This window comes from Trematosphaeria pertusa (assembly GCF_010094035.1).
Source record: "Trematosphaeria pertusa strain CBS 122368 unplaced genomic scaffold BU26scaffold_1, whole genome shotgun sequence".
Lineage (NCBI taxonomy): Eukaryota > Fungi > Ascomycota > Dothideomycetes > Pleosporales > Trematosphaeriaceae > Trematosphaeria > Trematosphaeria pertusa.
Genome location: NW_022987212.1, coordinates 3,629,318 through 3,653,572, shown reverse-complemented (window position 1 = coordinate 3,653,572; position 24,255 = coordinate 3,629,318). Strand labels below are relative to the sequence as shown.

Here is a 24,255-nt window from a genome sequence, read left to right as displayed (position 1 = left end):
TCGTTGATAACGATCGGGACGAATACAAGTAGTCGCAGCCTTAGAAGTGTAAGGAAAACAGGGGGAATTCCAGTGTCTATGGACGCAATGAAGATAACGCCAGTACGGAATAAGAGATATTTATCAGTGCTAGAGATCAGATGGAAGGCCGAAGAGAGTGGTGTTCTTAGGCAACCGCAGCCTTGGGCGGGGTCAGCATTGGTCCGTGCATGGCTGCAGCTGGAGTCCTCCGCACAACTTCAAGCGCCCAAGCAGTGATCGTCTAGATCTAACTTTTGTGTTAGTTAAGGCATTGTAGGCGAATGTTACCATGAGACACTTTCTCTCTTCTAACACGACCAACCTCGCTTCTTGGACCCCACACCGAATGACGTCTATCAAAATTGGCGTCTTCGCCTGGCTTCACCACAACGTCTTCGGTACTGAAGACACTATCAGGACCTACAAAAGAATCCGGATATATCGGGTATCCACCACTCCCTTGTCACTCTTCACAATCGACATCTGTGATGCTGGGGAAAACGACTCGCGCAGAAGGGAAGGACTTGGCTACACGCCCAGCACTCTAGAGGAATTCTCACCCAGTCAAGTTTCACGTCTTTCATTCACTATATACAGTGTACAACATCACCAACCGCACCCCTTTCTCAATGTCTCTCCCCCTTTCCTCCCACCCTACGCAAAACCAAAGTACTTCATATCATCCGCGCCCCGAATCGGCACCGTATGCCCGACGCCCTGCGCATAAATCCCCTCCACCATGGGTCCATACACGGTGCGCGTATACCCGCTCTGCGGATCATTCGACTTCGTGCTCTCGGGCTTGTCGTAGTTGTAGCCGAACACGCCGGCCCACTGCTTCATCGTCTCCTGGTAGTTCTGCGGGCGCAGCGTGCCGTCGGACGAGCCGTGGTAGATCTGCATCTTAGGCCGCGTGCCGTTGTAGCCGGGGTACCTGGGGTGGAAGTTAGGATATGAGATATGGATGGAGATTGAATGGGAAGAGAGGGGAAGGGCAACGCACATGTCGAGCACGACTTGGGCCCATTTCTGCGGCGTCGCCGTCGATTGCCCGTTCGCGCAGCTGTTGTTCCAGGCGTCGACGCCGCCGGCCGCCGACATGAAGCAGCCTGCTGGCACGCCCGAGTACGCAATGCCGGCTTTGAAGAGGTCGGGGTAGGTGGCGGCCATGACGTTCTGCGCTGAATTAGCACCGCACGGAGACCCTAGCATGTGGTCAGGGGAAACTAACCGTCATCATAGCACCAGAGGAAGAGCCGGTCACGAAAACCTTGCTGGTATCCGCCTTGTACTGATCGATAGTCCACCGGACCATCTGCGCAATGGTGTTCGAGTCTCCGCCTCCCTCATGGGTAAGCGTCGCCTTGCTGCTGACGTCCCAGCACGTGCCGGAGTGCGGCGAGCTCGGGTAGATGCCAATGAAGCCGTACTGCTCGGCGAGCGTCTTGTACGGGCTGCCATTGAAGTATGCCGACGCGGAGCCGGTGCAGTAGTGGATCGCAACGACGATGCCCGGGGAGGCTGCGAGCTGCTTGGGGACGTAGATGTAGAAGCCGGCGTTTGTGGGCGCCTTGCCGAAGGAGGTGACCTGGCTGAGGGAGCCTGGAGTCGGGGCGCGCTTTGCCAGCGAGGCGGCCGAGACTACCGAGAGGCAGCTCGCGAGAAGAGAGAGGACGCGCATTCTGGATGAGGAACGAAGATCTTAGGCTTGGCCTTGATGGTACCTGGGCTTGGGAACGTGGAGGGATCGGGAGCTGTTCTTTTATACAGCGGCATTGTGGGACGGATCGGCTGGGCGGCTGAAAGGAATCTCTTTTTGCGTCTGCTACTATTTCTCTTTCCTTTTAGAGATCGCGTGTCTGTGAATGGCCGACTCCATACTATCTCTAGGTGCGAATAGAGTGCGCATCTCCCCACATTGGACTGGTCCAGTCCCAGGCGCCTGCCGTCCCCCGCACCGATTTGTCGCCTAGTGTCCGGCGGGCAATCTGAAAGATGAGGAATTGATTGCTTCTCGAATCTGAGAGAGACAGAATTGGAAGCGTGGCGCAGAGAAGAGGAAGATTGAGGTAGATTAAGACTTGAAGCCGTTTAGCCGACCCCAGGTTAGTCTCCCCACAAGCACGCCGATGGGAAGCTGGGGGTACCTGGGAATAAGCTTTTGGATATCATGGGACTCGTTTGTCCGCAATATACGTCCTAGATGAGATGTGAAAGGCGAGGGGAGGAAGTGGATAGAGCCGCGATTCCGCAAGCATAGATCTGTAATACTCGGCACTGTGAATGGTAGCCGAACAGGGTAGATGTTCCGTTCCGGGAATACATACTATACCTAGCGGTATTGCCACCTGCAGTGCTGAGAAATACTACGCTGTTTGAAAGCTGCGGAGCTTGAGGTGTTGAGGTTGGGAGGGTTGACACGTCGCGAGGGCGCACGGGCCAGAACCGGTTCACGTGAATGGATGCGCACCAGGCTTGAATCTGCATTTTTGTTCTTGGGTATCTAGCATTGCACACTGGGAGCTCGGAAACATAACAATACCAACACTCACCTTAGCCCGCTAACATCTGTCTCCATCTGTCTCCACTTCAAAACCCCACGCATCGAACTCATCAACCATGTAGAATACCCTGTACACCGTACTTCCCATAACTAATATACCCGAAGGCTTGATGTTGGCCTGTCGAAGAACCTTCATTGAGGTATCCTCGGGCTAGCGCGGTTCCGGCTCTAGCCGACTCGGCCTAGGCAAGAGAGGCAGTGTTGGTTGCCGGATAGACCTGAAGCAACCTTGAAGGTAGTGTCCACCCTCACAACTGGACAATTCGCCGAAGACCGTGGGTTTTCATGGCAACTGAGAGTCTGATACGTGACTGCATCCTCCCGGCAGATCCGCTCAGCCATCCTCTCCTCCACTCATTTGGATATATTTCTTGTTGTCGACGATCAAGGCTTCCAGAAAATTGGCCGCCTCCATCAACACATTGCTCTTACTCAAGCTACCATTCTTGAGTTCTGGAACGAGTTCGTGTAGGTCGTCAAACCCGCGCTTGATGAGATTTCGCCGCTTTTGCTCTGAAAGAATATGGTTGCTGCGCTTTTGTTCCTCAGTGAGGTTCTCCCGCTGAGGCTTCTGGGCGGCCGTTGAACCCCTTTTCTTCTTGCCAGGCTGATCGTCCATGGATGCTTTGCGGTTCTTGCCGGATTTTGCACCTGAGACGCTCTTGCCGCCGCTCGCCCTCCCGTTTTTGGTAGCCGAAGCGATCTTGCTCTTCCGCCTCTTCTTGGCTGGCCTATCGTCGTCTTCCTCCTCATCAGAGGTCACCTCTTCAGATTGTCCGTCCTCGTCACTCGGTATGTCAACCAGGCCGGCGGGAAAGTCATTCTGGCTGCTTGTCTTCCCGGATTTCGCTTCGTCGCGTGCGATGGCAGCCTGCTCGGCGAGCGACTGCGCGTGAGCTAGATCTGAGAGTAGTCGCCGGGTTACGTGCTCCTCGGTTTCTGTGGGCGAGGACACTTTGAAACCTGACTCGTCAAATGCACTGTCCGTCCCGTACGTGTACGACCTTTTAAGCGGCGCCCGCTGGATTCCGAGTTCTCGCAAATTCGCATTATGGCGATGTTGTGCGTCACTAGATACAAACTGAGCGGCGAGCTGGGCGTCTATCGAGCCGTCTTCATCGTGGTTCGGCAGCAAGGCCGCAAGTTGCTCGTTCATCAAGCCGTGCGATGTGGGTATCATGGGCAGACTGTGAAAGCCAGTCGTGGGCAGACTGCTTGGGTTCGCGCTTGACGAGGGCACGTCATGATAGCTGTATGCCCTTCCAAGATGCTGCTGCGGTGCCTGCGCGTTGGAGAACAACGTCGATGCGGCTTGCAGATCGTCTGCCGTGCTCGAGAGATGGCTAGTCGAGTGTGGAATCGGGGCGTAACTGTGCTCGGGGTGGAAGTTATGGAGGTGGGCTTGATCTGGTATGGTGGTGGAGACGCGGTGTATCGTGGGGGGAGGGACGAAGCCCCAGCTGTTGTTGAAGTTGTCGAGTGACTCTTTCGTTTCGGTGGCGGGGGGGAAGGCTGCTGGGCCGGACAGCCAGGGATCCGTGTGCGAAAAGAAGTCTGTGAGCGACTGGCTCTCCATCTCACTCAGAAGCGAGGGCCCGCCATTGTCGAGGCCCGTTGGAGAACCGCCGAAGAAGTCGCCGGAAAAGGTATCTGGACACAGTCAGAGGAGCACAACACGGTGGGAAGAGACACGCACAGCCAAACGGCGACGGGTCCTTGTCCTCCATGGCTGAACGCGAGAGGCGCTTGGCCGAAGCTCCCACCAACCCCGCGAGCGACTGTAGCCCGAGAGTCTCCAGCTTGTCAGAATGTGAAGGCGCTGTCGTGGTGGTTCCTCAGCAGACAACGCCTCGCTCTCCGCATCGTCCGGCACAGGACCGGGCTTCCACAGTACTGCTGGCGATAGCGATAGCGGGGCGCGTAGAGGCAGCGGGAGGGCGGCGGTCTGGGCTGTTGGCAATCGCGCGATGATGCGCACACGGAGCGCGTACAGGCGGGCTGGGGGATGCGGTGGAGCTGTCGGGCGGCGCGGGCGACGTTGGGACGGGACCGAGGGCGGGCGGGGGGCGGCGTGCTGTAAACAGAGGCGTCGCAGTGGAGCGGCGGGGTCGAGTTCTCGTAGAGGCAGCGGCGAGGGAGCTGAGGAAGTCGCGCATGCCCACACGCTGAGGTCGTTCCTGTTGAGAAGAGCTGCCGCCATCACATGCCAATCCAAAGGCCTTTGACCGCCCCCGGCCAGGCCGACACGTGCCGAGCGCACGCTAGCCGCTTCCGGCCAGGGCTGTGGCGTCACTGCCAAGCCCCTACCCCATACCGCGTCAACCTTCACTCCACAAATTCTATTTCAACCTCACCCAGCTCACGCGCCTTTGCTGCCCTCGAAACCACGATTCGTTGCACCCAGTTGGCCTGGCGCGCGCAGCTGTTGGCCTCGCCGGATTGCAGCGTTTGGCCCAGGCTCGGCACGGCCGCCCTCCCCTTTCGCTCAGCATTACCGCCACGTCGAGAAAGGGAACTCCTCCGTGCGCCGCTGACAGGCCCGCCGTCCATCCTTGAACCTTGATTCCCTTCAGCCTCCAATCCGCACCGAACCCGCCGAAGCTTCCCCTCCAAACGCCTTTGCAAGCAGATCTGCTCAACCTCGGCATGAGTTCCAGACGACGCTAACGCCTTGCTTCCCTCATCAGATGACTTGGTGCAAGTTCTCGTATCCCTGAAGGTTCTTTCCAGCCATATATTGCTTCATGCAGCATGACGAAACACCGCAGAGGAGTGGCGCACCTGCAGCTTGCTAGACCGTAAGTGACCTTCGCCCTACCCTGGAGGCGCCCATGGAGAGAGACATCCAATGCTAACGTATTGCCTATAGACTCGCTGTTGCATACGTTCTCGGTTTGATCTCGAGTACTAGCCCACGATTGATCAAAGTTCTTCTCTTATTGGGCAAGAGAAAGTTGAGCCTTCGAGCAGCATGTATCCGAGTGAGTGATTGTTCACTTGGAGCTTCCTTCATCGTTCGGCGAGGTATAGACTCGTTTTATATCTACTGCGGCAGCCATAGAAAAGTGCCTCATTCCTTCGTTTGTGGAGAAGATGTAGGCTACTAGCAACATTGCCGGACTTTGGAACATCGCTCGCATGCATCCCTTGAAGGAAGCATGTACTATGTTGTAGCCAGTTGGCTTCATTCTCCAAGAGCAAATCTACGTGTCTCAACGGACGCCTGAACCCCTGATGCATCTGCTCTCATCGCCGGAATATGCGTCCGATCGTTGAGAGTATGCTTAGCTGACCTTTGATGAATAGTTCAACCGCATCTTTCGACAGGCTCTGTCATTCCACCGCTTTCCCACCTTCTGCGCGACCCTTGTGGGCGGATCGACTCTGCTCCAAGTGCCTTTCAAGCTCTTGATAGTCAGGACACTTCTTTTCTTCCGATCTGCTATAGGACCCAATCAAGCCAGACTCGCTGGTCTATTCGCAAGATTCATAGCCGCGCTAGTATCGGCATCCGTATCCTTCAGTTTGCTCAACAGCACACCATCAAAGGTCCCATCAACCAAGAGCCAGCCAGTGCAGCCCCTGAGCCACCTCGAAGTCATCAAGCCGGGCCCATTTGATGAACCACCCGAAATCAATTCGAAAGAAATCGACAATGCCACGCTTAACGCGAGATCTCTGTCAAGGGCCGACCTTGCAGGAAAGACGATAGACCTCACAATTTTCGCCGTTATCCGAGCCCTAGACATTATCATCAGCGGAGCGTGGGATCGTCTGCCTTTAAAGCCCTCATCACGCATACAAAAGGCCTCTAAATCAGCAACCCCGCTGTTGTTCTTCTTCTCTGCAGCATCCATAATGCATGCTTGGTTCTACAGCCCCAGCAGACTTCCCCACAGCTACAACACCTGGATCTCCGCAGCAGCGGAGCTTGATCACCGCCTTCTGCTCGCGCTTCGGCACATTCGGTATGGTACGTGGATCTACGGGAAGGATACGGGAATGGCGCCGCTCCTCGGTTCCATGTGCCACGATTACGGCCTCCCGGAAGATCTCGGGGACCCCGCAAAGACTATCCCCATTCCGTGCGAGCTCGTTCACATGGGCTATGGCAAGAGCTGTGAGAAGCATGCCCTCGTGCGCTTTCTGAAGGGTTGGACATTCGCGGCCAAGATGTATGCTCCGTTGCAGGTCATAGTCTTGGCAAGGAACATGAAACGAAATGCCCGGCCCGGCAAGAGGCTTGCCGGACTGACCCGAACTGACCTATTGAAGGCCGTCGAGGACATGGCAAGAAGCTCTGCCTTCCTTGGAGCCTTCATCGCCTTCTTCTATTATGGCGTGTGTCTTTCCCGAACGCGCCTCGGCCCGAAGCTATTCTCGTCCAAGACTGTGACCCCTCAGATGTGGGATGGTGGGCTCTGTGTCTTGGGCGGCTGTCTGCTTTGCGGCTCTAGCATCCTCATTGAGACGTCGCGCAAACGCCTGGAGATCCTTTTCTTTGTCCTCCCGAGGGCTGCAGCAACCTGGTTCCCTCGCCGATACCTTCCGGAGCATCGATGGAAAGAGCAGCTAGCATTCGCCCTAAGCGCCGCTATCGTGCTGACGACGGCGCAAGAAAGCCCCAAGCGGGTGCGCGGCTTCCTGGGAAGCATCCTGAGCGGTGTGCTGAAGACGGAATGAAGCTTGTGAAGTGCGTATTATTCGTATTTCTTCTCGACCTGCCTATCTGGTCGGCTATGCCGTTGAGGTGTAGGCGACACCAACCCTCCATCATTCATGCCTAATACTAACAAATATGCGCATCAGGCGCTGTGTATCGTCTCGAACCCAAAAATACTTACAAGGAATGTGTATCGTCAACGTTCATGAACGCCAAGTTCCCAATGCTGTGTGGTATCGTGTACGACAAAGGAAATTAAATCGTAAAACGGTGTCCGAGGTATCAACACGCTTAAATACATCCATCATTCCTCATTCCTCATATATGCGATCCCACAGCGGGCTTGACTTCCGCCGATGATGCGATCCAACGATATTTCGGAGCGGCCATTCCGTCTTCGAGCTCTTCCTTCGTGGTTCGGGATATCGTGATAAGCTGGTGTGGCCTCCATATAGACCATCTTCGACGTCAACATATCCGTGGTGATATTCCGGGCCATAGTCTTCGACGTACGCATCGTAGTTGAACGGATTGCTTGGCGCACGGTTCGAGACTGGCGAGACAGGGGATGCGGCGTCAGTTTGGAGTCCGAGCCCAGACGAACTGCTGTTGAAGCCGCTCGAGCTGGTCAATGCCAGTCCGCTCGAACTGCTTCCGCTGTGGTCAGGCATCGTCTGTCGCAGGAGGGTACGTGACGCTTCCACTGCTGCTGGGCTCGACGGCATCGGCGGGCTCGTGGCGACCGGCTTCCGCTTTATCTGCGCCGCCGCGGGTATCGGTGGAGTGGGGATGAGGTTTCGTCCGGGACTCTGCTTCGGTGGTGATACATCTCGTCCTAGAACAGGCGACTCCTCATCTGGTTCTGTGACCTCCGCTACCGAGTGCAAACTCGTATAGCTCGTCCGCCTGCCCCTTGCACGGTTCGAACTATGGGTATGGAACAGCGCGGGCGCCATTATCGGCTTCGGATCGTGCATGGTCATCACCGGAGGTGGATTGTGCATCGGCGCAGGTTCAGCCGGCTCGATTACGTCGTCGTCCCAGTTCATGTGACCTAGATCCTGCGTGGAGTGGTTAATGTCGCGGTTCAGCGGGGTCCGGTGCTCCAAGTGCTCGGCCGACCTGTCCTGGAATGCGAAGCGAGGGATGAAGCCGGGAGACGAAGGTGGAAGAGAACCATCGACGTTCTTCCTGCGACGGCGGCGGAGGAAGAAACAGCAACCAAAAGCAAGGGCGGCGGCTCCGAGGATAGCGAGTGGTACACCGACGCCAATCCCGATCTTTCGACCTTTCGATAGACCCGAATCGCTGGCTGGTGGGGAGTCGGGGTCGGATGTGGATGATGAGGTGGGCGAATCTGTGAGCGATCCGGTCGGCAACAAAGTCGGCTTCCCAGTAGAAGCAGTCGAGATCCTCACGGCGGAGGTAGCCAAGCTTGACAAATCGCTGGAGGCTGTGGATTCTGGGGTTTGAGTACTCTCCGTCGCATCAGTATCCGTTTGCGAAGCACCCCCACTCGTCCCTGAAGGCTCAGCAAGGCTCGTCTGCCACGGCACATCCGTATCGGTCGCTGATGCAGGCGCAGAACCACTCGCCGTCGCATCTACTCCGGAACTCGCTGGAGCTTCTGTCGGCCACGCAGTCCTCGGCCCAAATCGGCGTATCAAATAGTTCTGGATGTCCGTTGGCAACTCCAAGAACCATTCCGGCTTGTTATCATCGAGGAACTCTTCCCAAAGAATGCTCGACACGGCGGGGATGTTTGTCGCGGCGATTTCGCGGAGAGAGGCCGGGATCGCGGTGAGGAGCACTTGGGCGAGAGAGACACTGTGCAATGTTAGTACAATGGATACATGAAGGAGAGTAGCAGGTTGGGGAGGACTCACGCGTCGGGATCCTGTCTCTTCGCCAACACTTCGACATCTGGCGCCGGCGTAACGACCGGCTCTGGAGGCGGCGCTCTCAACACCGCACTCCTAACCACTCCTCCAAACACACCTCCCCCTACAACGACCAGCCCAATTAACGAACGCATATCTCCCCAATTCGAAGCGAGTGTGATGGTATCCAAAAACCAAAGAAACGAGCAAATGTATGAGCGTGAAGCTTCAAAGAATTCGTTTTCGCGCTATGAAGCCATGTCTGCGTGATTTCGCAATCCCTTCGCAACGGGGTGGCCACAACCGCGCACTTTTAACAGCAGCCATGCCCAGGACCCAGGACCACACACGCTCCACCGACGATCCTGTGGCCACAATCCACCACAGCCCACCGGCCCTCCAGCCCCCATCCGGCAACTTCTGCAGCCGATCCCCCGCCGATCAGGGTCCCGCTTCCAACATGGCATTCTGCCGCTTTTCCTGCCTTTGCCCCTCTCCAGCCACACGTCAGCATCGCAATCTGTCGAATCGCACCATGGCATTTTTGCAATCCTGGTCTTGCTACGCGTGCTGGTTGGTGCGGCTCCGTCGGTGTCGTGTCGGAACGTGTCGCTTCGAGCAAGCGAGAGCACCGCCACATGTCGCCACTGCCTTGCGGCTTGCGGCTGCGTCTGCAGATGAGATTCTGGATCTTGGTGCTGTTCGTTTGGAAAGTGCCGGGCTGCTGTGAGTGGTTGGAATGCGAGGTAGAGCGTCAGTGTGATGCAGGTGGTCCTGCATGAGTGGAGGGTATTTTTGGAAGGGCCAATTATGTGGCTGGGGGTTTTTGGAGAGGGTTTGGTGTCGATGCTGCGCGTGCGAGTGCGCGGCTCCGAGGAATACCTACGGTAATCTGGGGAAATTGCTGCTTTGCTCCTTGGAGGACTTCACCGACCGGGCTTGGGTAGGTAGGTAGTGTATGTTAGCCCTGGGGGGGTGGGAAATTTGCAAAGGAGTGTTTGCGTGTGCGTTTCCAAGGTTGTGTCGCGTGTGTATGTGAAGGTTATTTGGAGCGTGGCCAATGGACTGCTAGGGAAGCGTGTATAGCACGACTGCTAAGGCCCGGGAGGCGAGATGCTAGACGACCGTTGAACGCGACTCGAATGCTTACCTGTTCGTGCATTTGAAGCAACCACGCGACGTGCCTCTCTCACAGCCCTGGAGGGTGTGGTAACGCTAGTAAGTGTGCAACTTCAGATTCGCGAGATAGCTTCCATGGACGCCTATGAGCTGTTTGGGAGGGTTCTATATGATACACGCGCTAACGATTTCCATCTACACGATTCACACTCACGACATGCCCGTCGCGGCCGCGGCAGCAGCAGGACCACCGGTGGCTCTCACACTCTCCTTCGGAATATTAATCCTCAACGCCTCATCGCGCACCTTATTCGGGCCCCTCTCCATACCCCGCGGGCCCGCATTCCACCCCGGCCCCTTCCGATCCCTCGTGGATGCTCTTGCGCCCGGCCCGAACTGGACCTTCGGCTTGCCGGGGTAGTCACAGCGGCCGTGCGTGTTGCAGTAGCCCGTCTTGCACTTGTTGCTGCTGCGGCACGTCATGCCGAGACAGCCTTCTGTGCAGAGGCGGCAGAAGCCCCAGTCGCAGTACTCGTTTGCGTCGCAGTGCGCGGCGTTCTGGCAGGGGTTGCCGCGGCGGGAAGGGGAGGTTTGCGGTGGTGGGAGGGAGCAGACGGGGCGCATGCGGAAGGGGCGGTCTTTGTCTAGGGCGCATTGGCCGTCGGGGTCGTTGTAGACGGTGAACTGGCGCGGGTAGTCTTCGGGTTGGATGGTGGGCCGGTTCTCGCATGCTTGGCAAAGGCCGTCGGCGCAGGTGAGGTGCTCCTGGCAGACTTGTTTGCTGTTGCATTCGTCGTCGATTTTGCCCGGTTGCGTCTCGGGGGCGCTTTGGCAGACGCTGTTTTTGCAGATGAGGGAGGGCTGGCAGCCATCAGGTGCATCGCAGAGATGGCCTTCGCAGCCAAAGACGCATTCGCTTTGCTGCGGGATGTATGGGTTGAGGGGGAGAACGGTGAGATTGGTGAGGCCTGTTGGTGGTGCCGGGAGATACCTGGACCAGTCAAAGTTGTTGCGAGCTTTGTAGGCGCGGTTGAGAACGTCTGTTAGGGCACCAACGGCGAAGTTTTGTCCGCGGAGAAGGTTGACTCTAGCGGTTGTGCCTTCGTCGCGGAACGAGGCGTGCGAATACAGCTATTCGGGGTTAGAAGGTGTGTGAGCAAGAAATTGGACCACATACCCAAGGAATACCGCGGTAGTTGAGAGCATTTCCTTGATCAAAAATGGCTTTCTTCTTGTAGTGGTGGCCACGATCGGTATGCACGTACGCCCACTCTTCGACCAGAAGGAGCTTTTTATCCAATGAGCGAGCGGTCAGCGTGTTGCTAGGAAGGAAGAGATTCGCCCATGGAGTCCCGGCTGTTAAGCCGTTTCCTTCAGCAAAGTAACCGTGAATGCCAATGACATCGACAGCTGGACATTCGAATGCGGAGTCTGGGAAGTTTTGGATGCCATCCGGTGTTTGAGCTCCGGAAATACCGCCCGTGATGACAGCAATGTTGCTCTCGCCAAGCCCCAGCGTGTCTTTGAGGTGAGTTGCTATGTCACAAATCCAGGACTCTCCGGCGACAATTGGCCAGATGCCGGACCATGGCTCGTTCTGGAGGTCAACCCCCTGCGTGGAGTCAGCTTGGGCATGGTTACGGGGATGAAGTAGTGACCAACCAAGATAACTTCGTTTAGCTGGGCCCATGTCTTTCCGTCGAAGTTCTTGGACGGATAATGTTTGAAGAAGACCTCCAGGCGGGTCTTGTAGAGCTTCCGGACTGTTTAGAATCAGCATCTTAAGCGAGATCATTTCGCGCAGTCAAACGTACAGTCTTCGCTGCTGTAGAAATCTAGAAAAGCACCGTCGAGCTTCTTGCAGTAGGCATCGCATGGCACGTCGTTCGAGCTACGAAGCGCGTGTGCGTCATGTGGTGCGATGATGACTTTGACTTGGCCTGGAATTGCGGGTCAGAAAGGATGCGCATGCGCAATGGCTTCAACATGCCTTTGGAGATTCGATGAATGGCTGCCAAGGTATCGTCGATTTGATCGAGCATAGTGCGATCGAATGTTCCTAGTTCCGGCTCAGGCTGAGGTATGTCAGCGCTTAAGATCCAGGATTGACAGGTGCTTGTGCATACGTCTCCATGGTCATTGTCCCCCCGAACTGTGATGCGGTCAGTCGCAAATATCAATAAGAAGCCTTGCTCTCCAGGTCTTACTGAACAATCGAATAACACGAGCATTGCTCTTCACGACAGCTCGAATGAGTTCATCCCTGTACGAGGGCTCTAGAAATTGAAGAGAAGGAAAATTGACACCACCAAACGAATGGTGATCCGCGGTAATCCTCAAGTCAGCCGCCGCGAGTGTCGTCAGGGTGGCAACCGATACCAGCGACGCAAGGATGCCCGGAAGGTACATGGTGATTTTGCGAAAACAACGGATGGTTTCCATTATTTTTCCAGAAGGTCACCATGATATAAGGGTAGTCCAGGCCTTCTGGCCACGTGTAGACGGACACCTATAGCCAGACGTTCCTAACAGAGGTTAAGGACTGATCGCTATGCTCTCGATATTGAGGCTGTTCAGATATATTAATTGTCATGGCGATCTGACCAATCACAGAGGCCTGCAAAGACCGCACGGTCACCTGCAGTGACCTGGAACGCGGAAGGTAGTAGTGGCCTCAACGTGGTGTACTGCAAAGGCTGGCGACAAAGAATTCAGCTGGCACTGGAAAATCGTCGTTCTCGGAGCGTGCGTAGTAGTGGAGGGAAGAGCAAGTCTCGTGCCAAGACGTGCTGGATGAATTGACGGAATACGGACCGGAATCCCACTCATTGGTGGAATGAGGGGACGGGAACAACCGCTTTGAGAAGGATTACATAAGTTTGAAGACCGATAATAAGAACCAGGTCCCGAATCTTAGGCGCAAAGGACATGTATGCGTCCTCGGGCGCGTAGACCAAATCGCGCCTAGTCAACGTCGGTATGTTCCTGCGCTGCTGACCTAGTAGTGTTCCAAGGCGAACTTGGTTACTAACCCCGTCGCACCCTTCTAGGTGCCCTTATTGGTGTTTCTTATCAGGAAAAAGTCTGCCACGGGACTGAACTTTTCGCATGAGAATGACCTCGCTCTCGCCAAGCGGTTTGGACAGGAGCGTCGCGAATTTCAGTCTGAGCTCCGGGAAGGCCACCGATGCGTGGAGAGGTAGCAATGGGTTACTACGGATATCCGTAAGAACGACAAATAATCTGTGGAATATCAGCCTCAAGTCAAATATACAGCCACACAAAAAGTGGGAGCTTTACCATTGGGCAGCCATCGGTGAACCATGACTCAAGACATGCCACCTAGAATTGGAGAGCTCTGAAGCCTTTCAGCTGGCTGGATCCAAGCACACGGCCTCCAACCTCTTCAAGGTAGCAAGCACCTCTTCTCCGATATCTTCACCGCTGGCTGTCTGGGCGAACCAGCCGTGCCGTAGATCACTCAGCGCGCCGATGACCTCCTGGATTTCTGCGAGAGTGTTGTGGCTCTGCTCCTCCATCTCTGTAATTTGTGCCTTGAGGCTCTCGCATGCCTCTTCAATACTCGGGTGGACAGTTTGTATCGTGTGCGGTTTCTTGCGGCGGTCGCTAGAGAGCTGTCACGATTGTCAGCGAAGGGAACGCTAGGGAAGTCGAGAGATAGTGACGCACCTCTTCCTCCATCTGTAGTGCAATTGGGTTGAGGCCGGCTACATTCGCGTCGTCCATCTGGCGCCTCTCTCTGGCATACTCGCGCTTCAGCCGCTTCGATCTCTTGACTTCGTCTGCGATATCCTGGCGGACAGCCTCGATGTCCCTCTCTCGCAGTGTATATAGCTCTCGATATAGCTCCTTAATGGCGGGATTCGATCGGTGGCCTTTAGGAAAGATGTCGGTGAACTGGCGCAGCGTCATGAAGTCGCGCAAAGACGCGGGCGCAATGAGGAAATCGGTGAGCAGCTTCGCTTCATACGACGGCATGGTGGCGGCGGCGGACGCGCAGAGCAATGGGATTCGGGTTGGCACGCGCAATCGGTAGTCCAGTGTTGTTGGGTGTTGACGGGGGCGAGCATTCATAGGGCTGATGAGCGCCTGTCGCGTCGTCGCGTGCAGGTCCGAGCTCAGAAAACTCCCATTGGGACACTCAGAGCCTCTTGAACACATCAGATACTGAACCCTCGCCCGGCTGATCCATCTGCGACTGCTAGAACTACGCATTAGATCGAACCGTTTGCAGCGTTTGGATAAGCCTGTTGTCCTCATTTTGCGCGCGATAACACGCGATACGTGGTCCGGAGGTGAACTGTCGGCCCCCCCGACGCCTAAACTTCCTTCTTGCTCACCCACCGCTTTTCCTCTACACGTTTACCTCACGCCACCACCATGGCTCCAGCCCCTGTCCCTGAGCCTCAGTTCAAAAAGGACGAGAAGGCGCTATGTTTCCATCACGAGCTGTTGTATGAAGCCAAGGTCATCGAGGTCAAGCCTAGCGATGGCGACGACAGGAAGAGTGGCTTCCAATACAAAGTCCACTACAAGGGCTGGAAGAACACGTAAGTACTCCTCGTCTGATTGTTGTTCTGTTTGCCTGTTGCCTGTCGCCGATAAATCGCGGTCACGTTTGCCCTCTCACTGTCTTCCGCTCCTCCATCTGCACTTCAGCAGTGCTCCCCACTTCCCACTCACAACGCTCATACAATCTCGCCCGCGCACTTCTTGCGACGACGGGCGACGACGCGCCACCTTTGCTGAAGCTGCGCAGCTGGGACGATTGGGTTGCCGAGGACCGTCTCCGCAAGCTCACTCAAGAGAATCGAGAGCTAGCCAACAACTTGAGGCACGAGGTGCTTGCCGCTCAACGCGCTGCCAGGGCTCAGCCTCCTCCGTCGAAGAAGAAGACGCAAGGCTCGACCCGAGGAAGTGAAGAGCGACAAATGTCCGTCTCCGCCGCCGGACCCCGCGGCCAGAAGAGGATGCGGGATCAGGATCTTGAAAAGGTGAGTATCTTGCCCGAAGTTATTTCAACAATCTTGATGCGCCTTGCATACTCCCGGATTAGTTGTAATGGCACCGCTGCTAATTTTCTGCCCGCAGGAAGAGACTTTCCAGAGTCGCCGCGCGGTTAGGATCTTCATGCCCGACAGGCTGAAGAGCCTCTTGGTCGACGACTGGGAGAACATCACCAAGAACCTCCAACTAGTGCAACTACCATCCGGCAAGCCTGCTGGGGTCATCTTGGACGAGTACTTCGCATACGCAGCGGCACCAGGCATGCGCAACAGCGTCGAGACTGACATCCTCGAGGAGGTCATCCAAGGCCTGAAGGAGTACTTCAATAAGAGCCTTGGGCGCCTCTTGCTGTATCGCTTTGAGCGTGAGCAGCTTTACGACATCTGTACTGACATGGAGAACGCGACATCGGATCTCGCCGGCAAAACTTTGGCCGACATCTACGGTGGCGAGCATCTCCTCCGCCTCTTCGGTCAGCTAGCCGCCGCGATCCTATCTTCCTGTGTGCAGTATGCTAATTCTCTGCAGTTTCCATGCCCGAGCTCATTGCGCAGACCAACATGGACGCACAAGCCGTCAACCGCCTTCGAGAAGAGCTTAGCCAGATGACCACATGGCTCGCCAAGGAACCTCAGGTCACCGCCTTCTTCTCGTCCATCTACGAGAGCCCCGGTCAGGCATACATCGACAAGGTTAAGTCCAGCACCTAGCCGATGTCATTGCGTGCTTTCTCATTGCTTCTCGGAGCTCTCTTTGTACCATTGTTCCTTGCACAAGTAAGTTAAGCTGGGTTTCTATCTCTATGGTGCTCGGGTGATGGCTCTTTGATCAGGTCATTTGGGTCCGATGGCACGGAATTCCCGGCATTTCATATGATTCTCAGGTATCTCCATGCATCGGTGCGGGTATAGCAATACAAGGCTTCTGGTCCTCAACCCCTAATCCCGTTTCTTTATCTGTCCGCCCTGCTTCCTGGGCCTTGTTCGAGAATCCCCTCCAATACCCGCACGGCCCAGTCCAAACACTTCGCCATGTTTTCTTCTGCCTCCTTCGGCATGCCCTCGATCCCAATTTTCCTACACACCCTTTCGTCCAGCTCTCCTTCCACATTTTGACCTTCAAACAAGAACCTGTGGTCCTGAACGTAGTTCGGCCACACTACCTTGTCTACATACCCCGGCGGATCTTCCCAAAACCCCTCGAGCGTGACATAGCCACTCCTCGCCTCCCTGCGCCTCTTGGTCGTCTCATAGCTCGTCCTCAAAAACAACCTCACGTCGAACAGCTCCCTAATCTCCCTCATATCCTCCGAAAATAGCAGGAACCCATCCACTATGCAAATGGGCACTCTCCATCCTTGCCTCTCCACCGTCTCCCTTACAGTCCTCTTCAACCGCTCAATCTCCCTCTCGTCGACACCATGCTCGCCCACACTATTCTCGTCTTCTTTGGAGACAAAGTCCGGTGGTGATCGCCCGTGCTGTTTGATGTACGCGAGTGCTGAGTGCAACTGAGGTAGGTTGAGCGATTCCAAGCAGTCCCAGTCTTGGATGCCGTCTCTTATGGGGATGTCGGCGTCGGTGTGGTAGAAGTCGTCGAGGTGCAGGACGAAGATGAGGTTTCGAGGGAAGATGTCGCGGAGGAGGCGGGAGAGGGTTGTTTTGCCGGAGGAGGAGGGGCCAGATATTCCCAGGAGGACAACGGGCTTGCCCATTGTGGTAATGGCACAAATGGGGGCGTGCTTGTATTAGTCGCAAAGTGTTGTGGCCTCTAGCGTAGCCTTGACGAAGATGCTGCCCCGCCCTCCAATCGCAGCCGGCAGCGACGACCTAAGAAATGCAAAACGTGCTTGAGGAAGCCTCAGAGCTTAGACTCCTTAGTTTCAAGAATACTCGCGTCAGATTCTCGGTATACCGAGTTCGGTAGCACGCGAGAGGCTGAACGTTATGTCATCGCCGCGTTGAACGCTCAGCGGCCCGAGCCACGATTTTCGGCGCACAACGAGCTCGCGACACCATCATCCTGCCAGTTGAGAAGCCGCACAAGCCTACTGTTCGTGACTATGGAGCCCTCGCCGCTCACGCAGGTCTCGCGACCTGAAACATTCCAGCCCAAGATCATTCAACTGTACGAAACACTGTTCAAGGTCCGTCGCGTCGTACCCTCTCCAGATTCACCTACTCAGCATGGTGCAGGAAGACGACGAGGATGAGGAGCTCTCGGAAGGCTTTTGGGAAGAGTTCTTCTTGCACAGACCTGACCATACAGGGCTGAAGAGCGTTCTGGGCTCCGTGTCCCCAGACGAGATGCTACAACTGCAGACGCGCTCGCAGCAGCTATTCCTTCGCGCAATCCAGCGCGCCAGACAGGGCACGGCGCCCTCTGACGAGATCGCCCTCGAGGTACGATGCCCCCACCGTTCTGTCTATACGCTGGCTCACATGCCAGACCTTGACAGTCTTTCTAGATGCGGCCCTCAGCAAGAAATACACGAACCCCAGCTCCGACATCATCTCCGTCCTCGCTGGCCTTCACGACGCCGATGCGGTAATGTCCGACTTCGTAGCGATGCTCGACGCAGTTATACGAAATGGGAGAAGCAGTATGTCTAAAGAAGGGAGCTTCGGGGCATTGCGCTGATGCTCCCAGTACCGCTGCGACTCAAGGCTGTCCGTACCACCCTCTCCATAACCGCCGCCGGGTTCCACACCGCACTGCCATCCTATCTGACCCACCGGGATCTGTTCCCTTCGCTCATGAAGGTATGCCATTCTTCCCCCTTGCCGATCAGATACTTACGGCCTCCAGTACATTCAAGATTGCGAAGACAGCGCGCAGATCCTGCCCGCCTTCTACCTTCTCGGCCTGCTCGTCAACTACAACAAATTCGAGTTCCAGAATCCGTATAGGCTACGGCTCGACGACTTCGTGAACGACGCCATAATACAGAAAATGATAACTGGCTTTGGAGACACTTGTCTAAGGCTGCGGGACGCTTATGTGGCAGTTCAGGACGACATACCTGAGGGCTGGACGCTAGGGTCAACGCTGAATTATATCGGACTAGGTGTTCTTGCGCCCGCATCAAGGCCTTCGACACCCACTCCAGGCCCAGAAGAGACCAAATCGTTGTTTGCAGCACTGTACGTAGCAAGCTTTCCTGTCTATACCTATCGCTCACCATTTGGCGACAGACCGGGACCAGAAATTGGAGAGCTTCTCTCCACCTACGACTTCGCCAATGCCAATAAGGTCTTCTGCTTCAACCTAGTGTCTACCCAAGCGCCAAACAAGGGCGATGCTTCTCCGCTAAGCGTTTTCCTCTCCCTAACCTCCTACCTCTTCCAGCACGCACATCGCTCGAGCAGGTCTGCTCTGTACGCCTACCTCAGTCTCTTTGTGCTGCAAATTCTCGTGGAGGACCAGCTTCTCGTAAAGCGCCTATGCAGCGACGAGGGCAAGCTTTCTGTGCGATTGTGTCGGCAGCGGCCACCTTACCTACCGCTTGTTAAGGGTGAGCGTGCCCCCGGTTCTGTGATTATTGACCTCATGATCGATGGGATCAACCATAACCTTCGACGAAGATTGGATGTTGATTTCTACATGTGAGTAAGCGACACATATATCTGCCCCTGATAGCTAAGACTTGCCAGCCTATGCTTAGGTGTCTTGCTGCGCATGCTGTCGTATCTAGGCAGGGCAAAGGTTCGCATGGCGTACCACTGGTCAGAGGTGTGGCGAACGCTGCTCTCCTTTTTCCGTTTCTTGACCACGTATGTCAACGACATACGATCTATCCGCGGGTGCTCCGAAATGGTGGACCTCCTAGTCAACCTGCTGGCATTTGCCCTGTCAAGCGGCGAAAACTTTCTTCCTGACCCAGCCTCATACGACGACTTGTTCTACAAGCTTGTCGAGACGGGCGACATCCTTGTCAAATTCCGAGACGCCTTTGGATTATCTAATTCGCACTCCATCCAAACCCTGATCAACGTTTCCTCACACTATCATAGCTTGCTTGAGGGCAACGAAAAGGGCAAGATGCGGAGTAAAAATCTTAGCCCGCGTGAAGTGAGCAATGTCATCAAGCAGGGCTATGATACCCTGTCAATTGAGGCGGGCGAGGGACTTGACCGGTGGGAAAGGTTTCGGGAGGCTGACTTCAAGATCTTCCTGAAGAAGATTGCGAGAGCTGCGGTCGAGGACGCAAAGTTCTTGGAAGAGAGATGAACTCAGATCGGTAGGCCAACGGCCCGATTCCCAAACACGCCTGAGTCGCTCCGACCTTTTAGGAACCCCAGGTGGGAGGTTTCCGTTCCCAGCGGTTGTAAAGGAAGTTGCTTCTGGCTGTCACGCCCTACCTCATGGGAACATCGCGCGCCTATAATCTCTCAACATTCTTCTACCACGCACTCGCGGGCCGCTCAGGATTCGCTCATTGTTTCTCTATCGCTACCTCCGTTGCATCGCACTGCAGGTCTAGGCCTACCGTAGCATCCGACCGTCGTCTTTATCGCGAAACTGGCTGGTCGTCCGCTTTCAAAATATTTCCTCCATCCGTGGGTTCGTTTACCCCTGGAGCTCATGTTTGTACTGCGAGGCTGACCCCGGACAGACACAATGGGTGAGGATGCGGCCTCGCATCCCGAGTCAGCGGAGCCGAGCGCGCGCGAGAAAGTGGAACAGTGGGAAGGTAACTCCGCCCCGAGCTACCAACGCCAGAACGAGCCGAAAGATTATGATCAAGTTTTGCACTGGAGTGGGGGACCCGAGCAACAAGGAGAGCCGCGACTTCGAAGACGATCCATCCCAGCGATTCTCTGTCCCAGACCGAGACGACGGACTGGGCTATCCGCAGCGGGCAGGCAGAGGCTAGCGGCACACCGTACAGCATGACACGAACAGAATCCACAAAACCGGGCAACGAACAGATACGCGCTTGGATTCCCAATCGTTCAAGCCATGGAAACTCTCCAGACGATGCTAACAAGCCCGTACCAGGCATTTCGCTTCGGACTTACTTTAGCGCGAACCCTTCCTTAGCGCACTCAACGTCGACAAGTGTCGCAGGACATGCAAGCAGAAGGCAGAACCCGAAAGCTCTACAGACAAGGACAGGTTCCCGATCATCGTCTGCGGGACAGTCCACGGATTCAAAGCCATGTGCGCGAATCGAGGGCATAGGGCTCCTTTTCCGTCTATGCGAAGCCGTCCCATACCTGCTTGGACCTTCGTCTTATCTCGGTGCGCTTCAACACTTGTCTAATATTCCTCTCCCTCCGGATGCCTGCATGGACAACGATGGCAACCTTGTCGTGGACCCGCAAAAGATGCGCAGCATGGACAAAGCGCTCTTACTGGTCCTAATCCTACTTCGGACACCAGAAGACCAACGTCACCATGCTGCAAAGTGTACGCTAAGCGATTTTACGACTCATAAGGACAGATTGCTCGTTCATAAAGACGTTGCACCCAACGAACGCCCTCACCCTGCCGCCGTAAACTACGACGAGTTCCTGGAAATGATGGTGGGGTGGGAGCAGCTACCCAACCCTGCTCTAGTTGCGGAGGGTGGCGCCGCTACACAAACCTCATGGAGAGCGATCGCGGAGATGCTCCGGGAGCGCGACATCAGTCTCGATGACATTGACCAATCGCTCTACCATGAACTTACGACGCTCGCTGGTGAGGTTCTGCAGCACCGACTCGACGAACTCAAGGACCTTGCGCTCGCTGGCATCCTCCGAGAGCGCAGGAAGAAGCTTCTAGCTGGTCTAGCGGCTGCCAGTATGCGCCCACAAAATACGTTTCACTATATCCAGCCCAAGGAACAGGACCGCAGGGTCCTCTACGCGATGCGTTATTCGCACAGCCACCCACGCGGCAAGCTCTTCGACCCTGCGGAAGAGAGGCATCGCGACGTTCAAGTCGCCGAGCGTCAGGAGAACTCACATACGAGGCCGACGATTCATGAGGGGATTCAGACGCTGAAGGAAAAGAAGCGGACGTGGGCGAAGTCCAAGTGCGGGAAGGTAACGAAGTATACGTGCATTATTCTGGTAATCGTTGGGATTCTGGCCGTCATTCTGTTGGCTTGTTATTTCAGGATGGGGCAGAGCAGGAAGCCGTCTGCACGCGAGTAGATGTCTACTCTCACGTTCGAAGACAGAGTTCAGCTATCATCATCGTCGAGTAAGCTCCCTCTGCAACGTTGCGTCCATACTGTCATGGACAATAGCGCCCCCACAAGTAGCTAATGTGAACATTCCGTCCGGACTCGAAACAACCGCTTCCGTTGCATCCTCTCCTCCTCGTCTATCCGTGAGCAAGCGGTTTCTCCTCACGCTGAAGCGGGGATGTAGTTCAACTGACACTGGATCCTTCAAGCCACGCTCGCGCTCGGCACCGTCGCCAAGCCACATACACGAGCGGCAGTTAATATTTTGTATCGCTCTGGCCAACGTCTTCCATATGCTCTGCGAGTCATATAGCCTGATTTTCGGACAAGAGGTGGAGGGGTGCTTCTTCAGGATAAGCACCCTAGTCTCTACGCGATCAAGCATAGGCTCGCTAAGGAGGGCGTGCAGGCGGCCAAGTGCTTGGCTACTACAGATCCTCCACTTTCTGGTGGGTTTCCCCACACCGCGCTATGTGTCTTGATCCCGGGGATGTGGGACTGTTATAAGCTGTGCTGGTACGCCAGGGTTCATAAATTGGTTGAGGTGGAAAGTTTTGTGTGCTTCATAGGCGCATCCTTACTTCGACTTCACATCACTTGTATCTTGCTTCTCATCCGACTTTGCAGTATTCAGTTCAGATCTGCATACAGGGCTCCATCATGAAGATGATGCCTAGGGGCAGCCGCGATACCGGCATCAAGGATAACTGGAAATGCATCCTCATCTGCCTGGCTATGAGCCTTGCGAACTGCCAATATGGGTACGTCACTCTTCCTTAGCCCCTCAATAGCCAGCAAGTCCATCACTAACAAGCCCACCAGCTACGACACCGCTACCATCGGCGGCTTCCAGGCCATGGTCGGCTTTCTCAAAGTGTACGGGTACCAGGACAAGAAGGCCAAGATCGGCTGGAACATCGCGACTACGCCGCAGCAGCTCATCAGCTCCTTCCTAAACATTGGAACGATCATTGGAGTCGTCTGCACGCATCTATGGGGCCGCCAGTTTGGTCGCAGGCCATCGATTTGGCTGGCGAGTTTGCTGAGCTTTGCGGCGGCGGGGCTGCAGATTGGGACGGATCAGCTGGTGGGGTTGTACTTTGGTCGTATCCTAATTGTAAGCCTTTTTAATTCGCGATCGCTCATCTTACAGTATGAATTGAACGGCGCTAATGTGGCACGTTCAGGGCGTCTCCAACGGCTTCTTCATCACCTTCGCCAACGTCTACACCGCCGAAGTCTCGCCACCCCACCTCCGCGCCCCCATCGTCTCCTTTTTTGGCATCTGGGTCAGCATCGGCTCCATCCTCGGCGCCACCGCGAACAACTTCTCCAAGGAATACTCGTCCAAGCTAGCCTACCAGATCCCGCTCGCGTCGCTCTTCGCCATCCCTTTCTGCCTGTCCTTGCTCGTCATCTTCATCCCTGAAAGCCCGAGATGGCTGCTAGTGCAGGGCAGGGATGATGAGGCCAAGGTCGCCCTGAAGAGGCTGAGGGGTAAGAGCTTTCAGGGTAAAGAGAACTTGCTGGAGGAAGAGTTTTTAGAGATGCAGAGGGGCATCCATGAGGAGCTGGAGATGAAGAGCGGGAGTGTATTCACAGATATGTTCAAGGGGTCGGATTTGCGGAGGACGATTATCTGCTTTGCGGTTATTTTGAGCCATTCCAGTTCGGGCATATGGTTGATCATCGGATATGGAGTAAGTTATGCTAGGATCCCCACGTTCTACCTAGGTAAAAGCTGACGTGCTCCTTCCCATCACAGACATTCTTCTTCCAAATGGCGGGCGTAGACAAGCCCTTCATGGCCACAATCCTCAAGTCCTTCATGGGCCTCATGGGCGTCTTCCTCGGCATGTCGCTTTCCTACCGCACCATTGGCCGCCGCTTCTCCATGCTGCTCGGCCACGGCGGCTCCGCGGTCTTCATGCTAGGCATGGGCATTGCAGCGAGTGTATCGCAGAACTCCAAAGAGTCCGGCAAGGCTATCCTGGCTTGCGCGCTGATGTGGTACTTCGTGTACAATGGCTTCAGCGGCGCGATGAGCTGGCCGGTCGCGAACGAGCTGGTGAGCAGCAGGCTGCGCGTTGTCACGATCGGTGTGGGCACGGGGATTAACTATGTTTTGTAAGTCTCCTACGCAATGGGGTCAGCGAGATTGTAGACTGATCGATGGATGTACTAGCGCGTGGTTAGTAAGCTTCACTACGCCGTACTTCATTAACTCTAAGGAACTAAATTGGGGAGCTAAGGTAAGTCTAAGTCGTCACGTCCTCCCCTTTCAAACCCACATGCCTTTCTCCTAAGCCCCGCCCGGCTAACGTATTACGTCACAGGTTGCGTACATCTGGGCCGCATCCAACGCCATCACTTTTGTGTTCTTGTACTTCTTCCTGCCCGAGATGCGCGGCCGCTCGCTGGAGGAGATCGACGAGCTGTTCCAGAATAGGGTACCGCGGCGCGAGTTCCCGAACTATCACTGTCTTTCTGGGGAGAGGGCGCATGAGCAGGCGCTTAAGAATGCGGGGATTGCGGAGGCGGAGGCGGAGAAGAAAATGGAGGTTGAGCGGAGGGAGGTTGCTGTTTAGAGGGGGCTGAGGGAGGAAGGGTTGATGGGAGGGTGGTGGTGGTGCGGTGATGCCTGGACTGGTGGCGGTGGATGGATTTATGCTGAATATGTGTCCATCTAGTCGCCTATAGCTGAGTACAAATACAGTTAGAGCAACACTTATCGAGGTCCGCTAAATACAAAAACAATCTCGCGTGCTATCGCCTCTCTTGGTCGGTGCTGGGGTGCATGAAG

At 55.5% G+C, this 24,255-nt stretch overlaps 12 protein-coding genes across 12 annotated transcripts; 6 read left to right on the top strand and 6 right to left on the bottom strand.

The window, feature by feature from the left end:
- Nucleotides 1–675: 675 nt before the first annotated feature.
- Nucleotides 676–1,702, bottom strand: BU26DRAFT_413749 (carbohydrate esterase family 1 protein; the record flags this gene model as incomplete). The annotated part of the gene is made up of 3 exons (XM_033823033.1): nt 676–955; nt 1,025–1,197; nt 1,253–1,702. 3 exons carry the CDS (start codon nt 1,700–1,702, stop codon nt 676–678), a joined length of 903 nt encoding a protein of 300 aa, XP_033691907.1.
- A 781-nt stretch (nt 1,703–2,483) lies between these two features.
- BU26DRAFT_446012 (uncharacterized protein) lies at nt 2,484–4,726 on the bottom strand. Its single transcript, XM_033824602.1, has 2 exons — nt 4,281–4,726; nt 2,484–4,234 (listed from the first exon to the last, which is right to left on the bottom strand). The coding sequence occupies exons 1-2, from the start codon at nt 4,309–4,311 to the stop codon at nt 2,919–2,921; spliced, it is 1,347 nt and encodes a 448-aa protein (XP_033691906.1). The 5' UTR covers nt 4,312–4,726; the 3' UTR covers nt 2,484–2,918.
- A 609-nt stretch (nt 4,727–5,335) lies between these two features.
- On the top strand, nt 5,336–7,267 carry BU26DRAFT_558333 (uncharacterized protein; the record flags this gene model as incomplete). The annotated part of the gene is made up of 3 exons (XM_033832552.1): nt 5,336–5,382; nt 5,454–5,565; nt 5,891–7,267. 3 exons carry the CDS (start codon nt 5,336–5,338, stop codon nt 7,265–7,267), a joined length of 1,536 nt encoding a protein of 511 aa, XP_033691905.1.
- Nucleotides 7,268–7,412: 145 nt separating this feature from the next.
- BU26DRAFT_31628 (uncharacterized protein) lies at nt 7,413–9,361 on the bottom strand. The gene is made up of 2 exons (XM_033821987.1): nt 9,134–9,361; nt 7,413–9,074 (listed from the first exon to the last, which is right to left on the bottom strand). The coding sequence occupies exons 1-2, from the start codon at nt 9,280–9,282 to the stop codon at nt 7,559–7,561; spliced, it is 1,665 nt and encodes a 554-aa protein (XP_033691904.1). The 5' UTR covers nt 9,283–9,361; the 3' UTR covers nt 7,413–7,558.
- Nucleotides 9,197–10,039, top strand: BU26DRAFT_31609 (uncharacterized protein). Its single transcript, XM_033821984.1, has one exon. It carries the CDS (start codon nt 9,342–9,344, stop codon nt 9,855–9,857), a length of 516 nt encoding a protein of 171 aa, XP_033691903.1. The 5' UTR covers nt 9,197–9,341; the 3' UTR covers nt 9,858–10,039.
- Nucleotides 10,040–10,456: 417 nt separating this feature from the next.
- On the bottom strand, nt 10,457–12,655 carry BU26DRAFT_527138 (glycoside hydrolase family 5 protein; the record flags this gene model as incomplete). The annotated part of the gene is made up of 7 exons (XM_033830751.1): nt 10,457–11,377; nt 11,424–11,858; nt 11,909–12,009; nt 12,061–12,186; nt 12,237–12,321; nt 12,373–12,398; nt 12,454–12,655. The coding sequence occupies 7 exons, from the start codon at nt 12,653–12,655 to the stop codon at nt 10,457–10,459; spliced, it is 1,896 nt and encodes a 631-aa protein (XP_033691902.1).
- A 959-nt stretch (nt 12,656–13,614) lies between these two features.
- On the bottom strand, nt 13,615–14,245 carry BU26DRAFT_413576 (uncharacterized protein; the record flags this gene model as incomplete). The annotated part of the gene is made up of 2 exons (XM_033823024.1): nt 13,615–13,881; nt 13,937–14,245. 2 exons carry the CDS (start codon nt 14,243–14,245, stop codon nt 13,615–13,617), a joined length of 576 nt encoding a protein of 191 aa, XP_033691901.1.
- A 402-nt stretch (nt 14,246–14,647) lies between these two features.
- BU26DRAFT_527136 (NuA4 histone acetyltransferase complex, Eaf3/MRG15 subunit) lies at nt 14,648–15,984 on the top strand (the record flags this gene model as incomplete). Its single annotated transcript, XM_033830750.1, has 4 exons — nt 14,648–14,817; nt 15,027–15,261; nt 15,359–15,746; nt 15,803–15,984. The coding sequence occupies 4 exons, from the start codon at nt 14,648–14,650 to the stop codon at nt 15,982–15,984; spliced, it is 975 nt and encodes a 324-aa protein (XP_033691900.1).
- Nucleotides 15,985–16,130: 146 nt separating this feature from the next.
- On the bottom strand, nt 16,131–17,171 carry BU26DRAFT_513642 (P-loop containing nucleoside triphosphate hydrolase protein). The gene has a single exon (XM_033827670.1). It carries the CDS (start codon nt 16,986–16,988, stop codon nt 16,227–16,229), a length of 762 nt encoding a protein of 253 aa, XP_033691899.1. The 5' UTR covers nt 16,989–17,171; the 3' UTR covers nt 16,131–16,226.
- Nucleotides 17,172–17,336: 165 nt separating this feature from the next.
- Nucleotides 17,337–19,504, top strand: BU26DRAFT_558328 (DUF1741-domain-containing protein; the record flags this gene model as incomplete). The annotated part of the gene is made up of 7 exons (XM_033832551.1): nt 17,337–17,420; nt 17,470–17,676; nt 17,723–17,876; nt 17,924–18,036; nt 18,083–18,417; nt 18,469–18,879; nt 18,928–19,504. 7 exons carry the CDS (start codon nt 17,337–17,339, stop codon nt 19,502–19,504), a joined length of 1,881 nt encoding a protein of 626 aa, XP_033691898.1.
- Nucleotides 19,505–20,565: 1,061 nt separating this feature from the next.
- Nucleotides 20,566–21,417, top strand: BU26DRAFT_558327 (uncharacterized protein; the record flags this gene model as incomplete). Its single annotated transcript, XM_033832550.1, has 1 exon — nt 20,566–21,417. One exon carries the CDS (start codon nt 20,566–20,568, stop codon nt 21,415–21,417), a length of 852 nt encoding a protein of 283 aa, XP_033691897.1.
- A 704-nt stretch (nt 21,418–22,121) lies between these two features.
- Nucleotides 22,122–24,040, top strand: BU26DRAFT_415665 (MFS transporter; the record flags this gene model as incomplete). The annotated part of the gene is made up of 6 exons (XM_033823126.1): nt 22,122–22,213; nt 22,275–22,569; nt 22,640–23,152; nt 23,218–23,579; nt 23,638–23,704; nt 23,789–24,040. 6 exons carry the CDS (start codon nt 22,122–22,124, stop codon nt 24,038–24,040), a joined length of 1,581 nt encoding a protein of 526 aa, XP_033691896.1.
- Nucleotides 24,041–24,255: the final 215 nt, after the last annotated feature.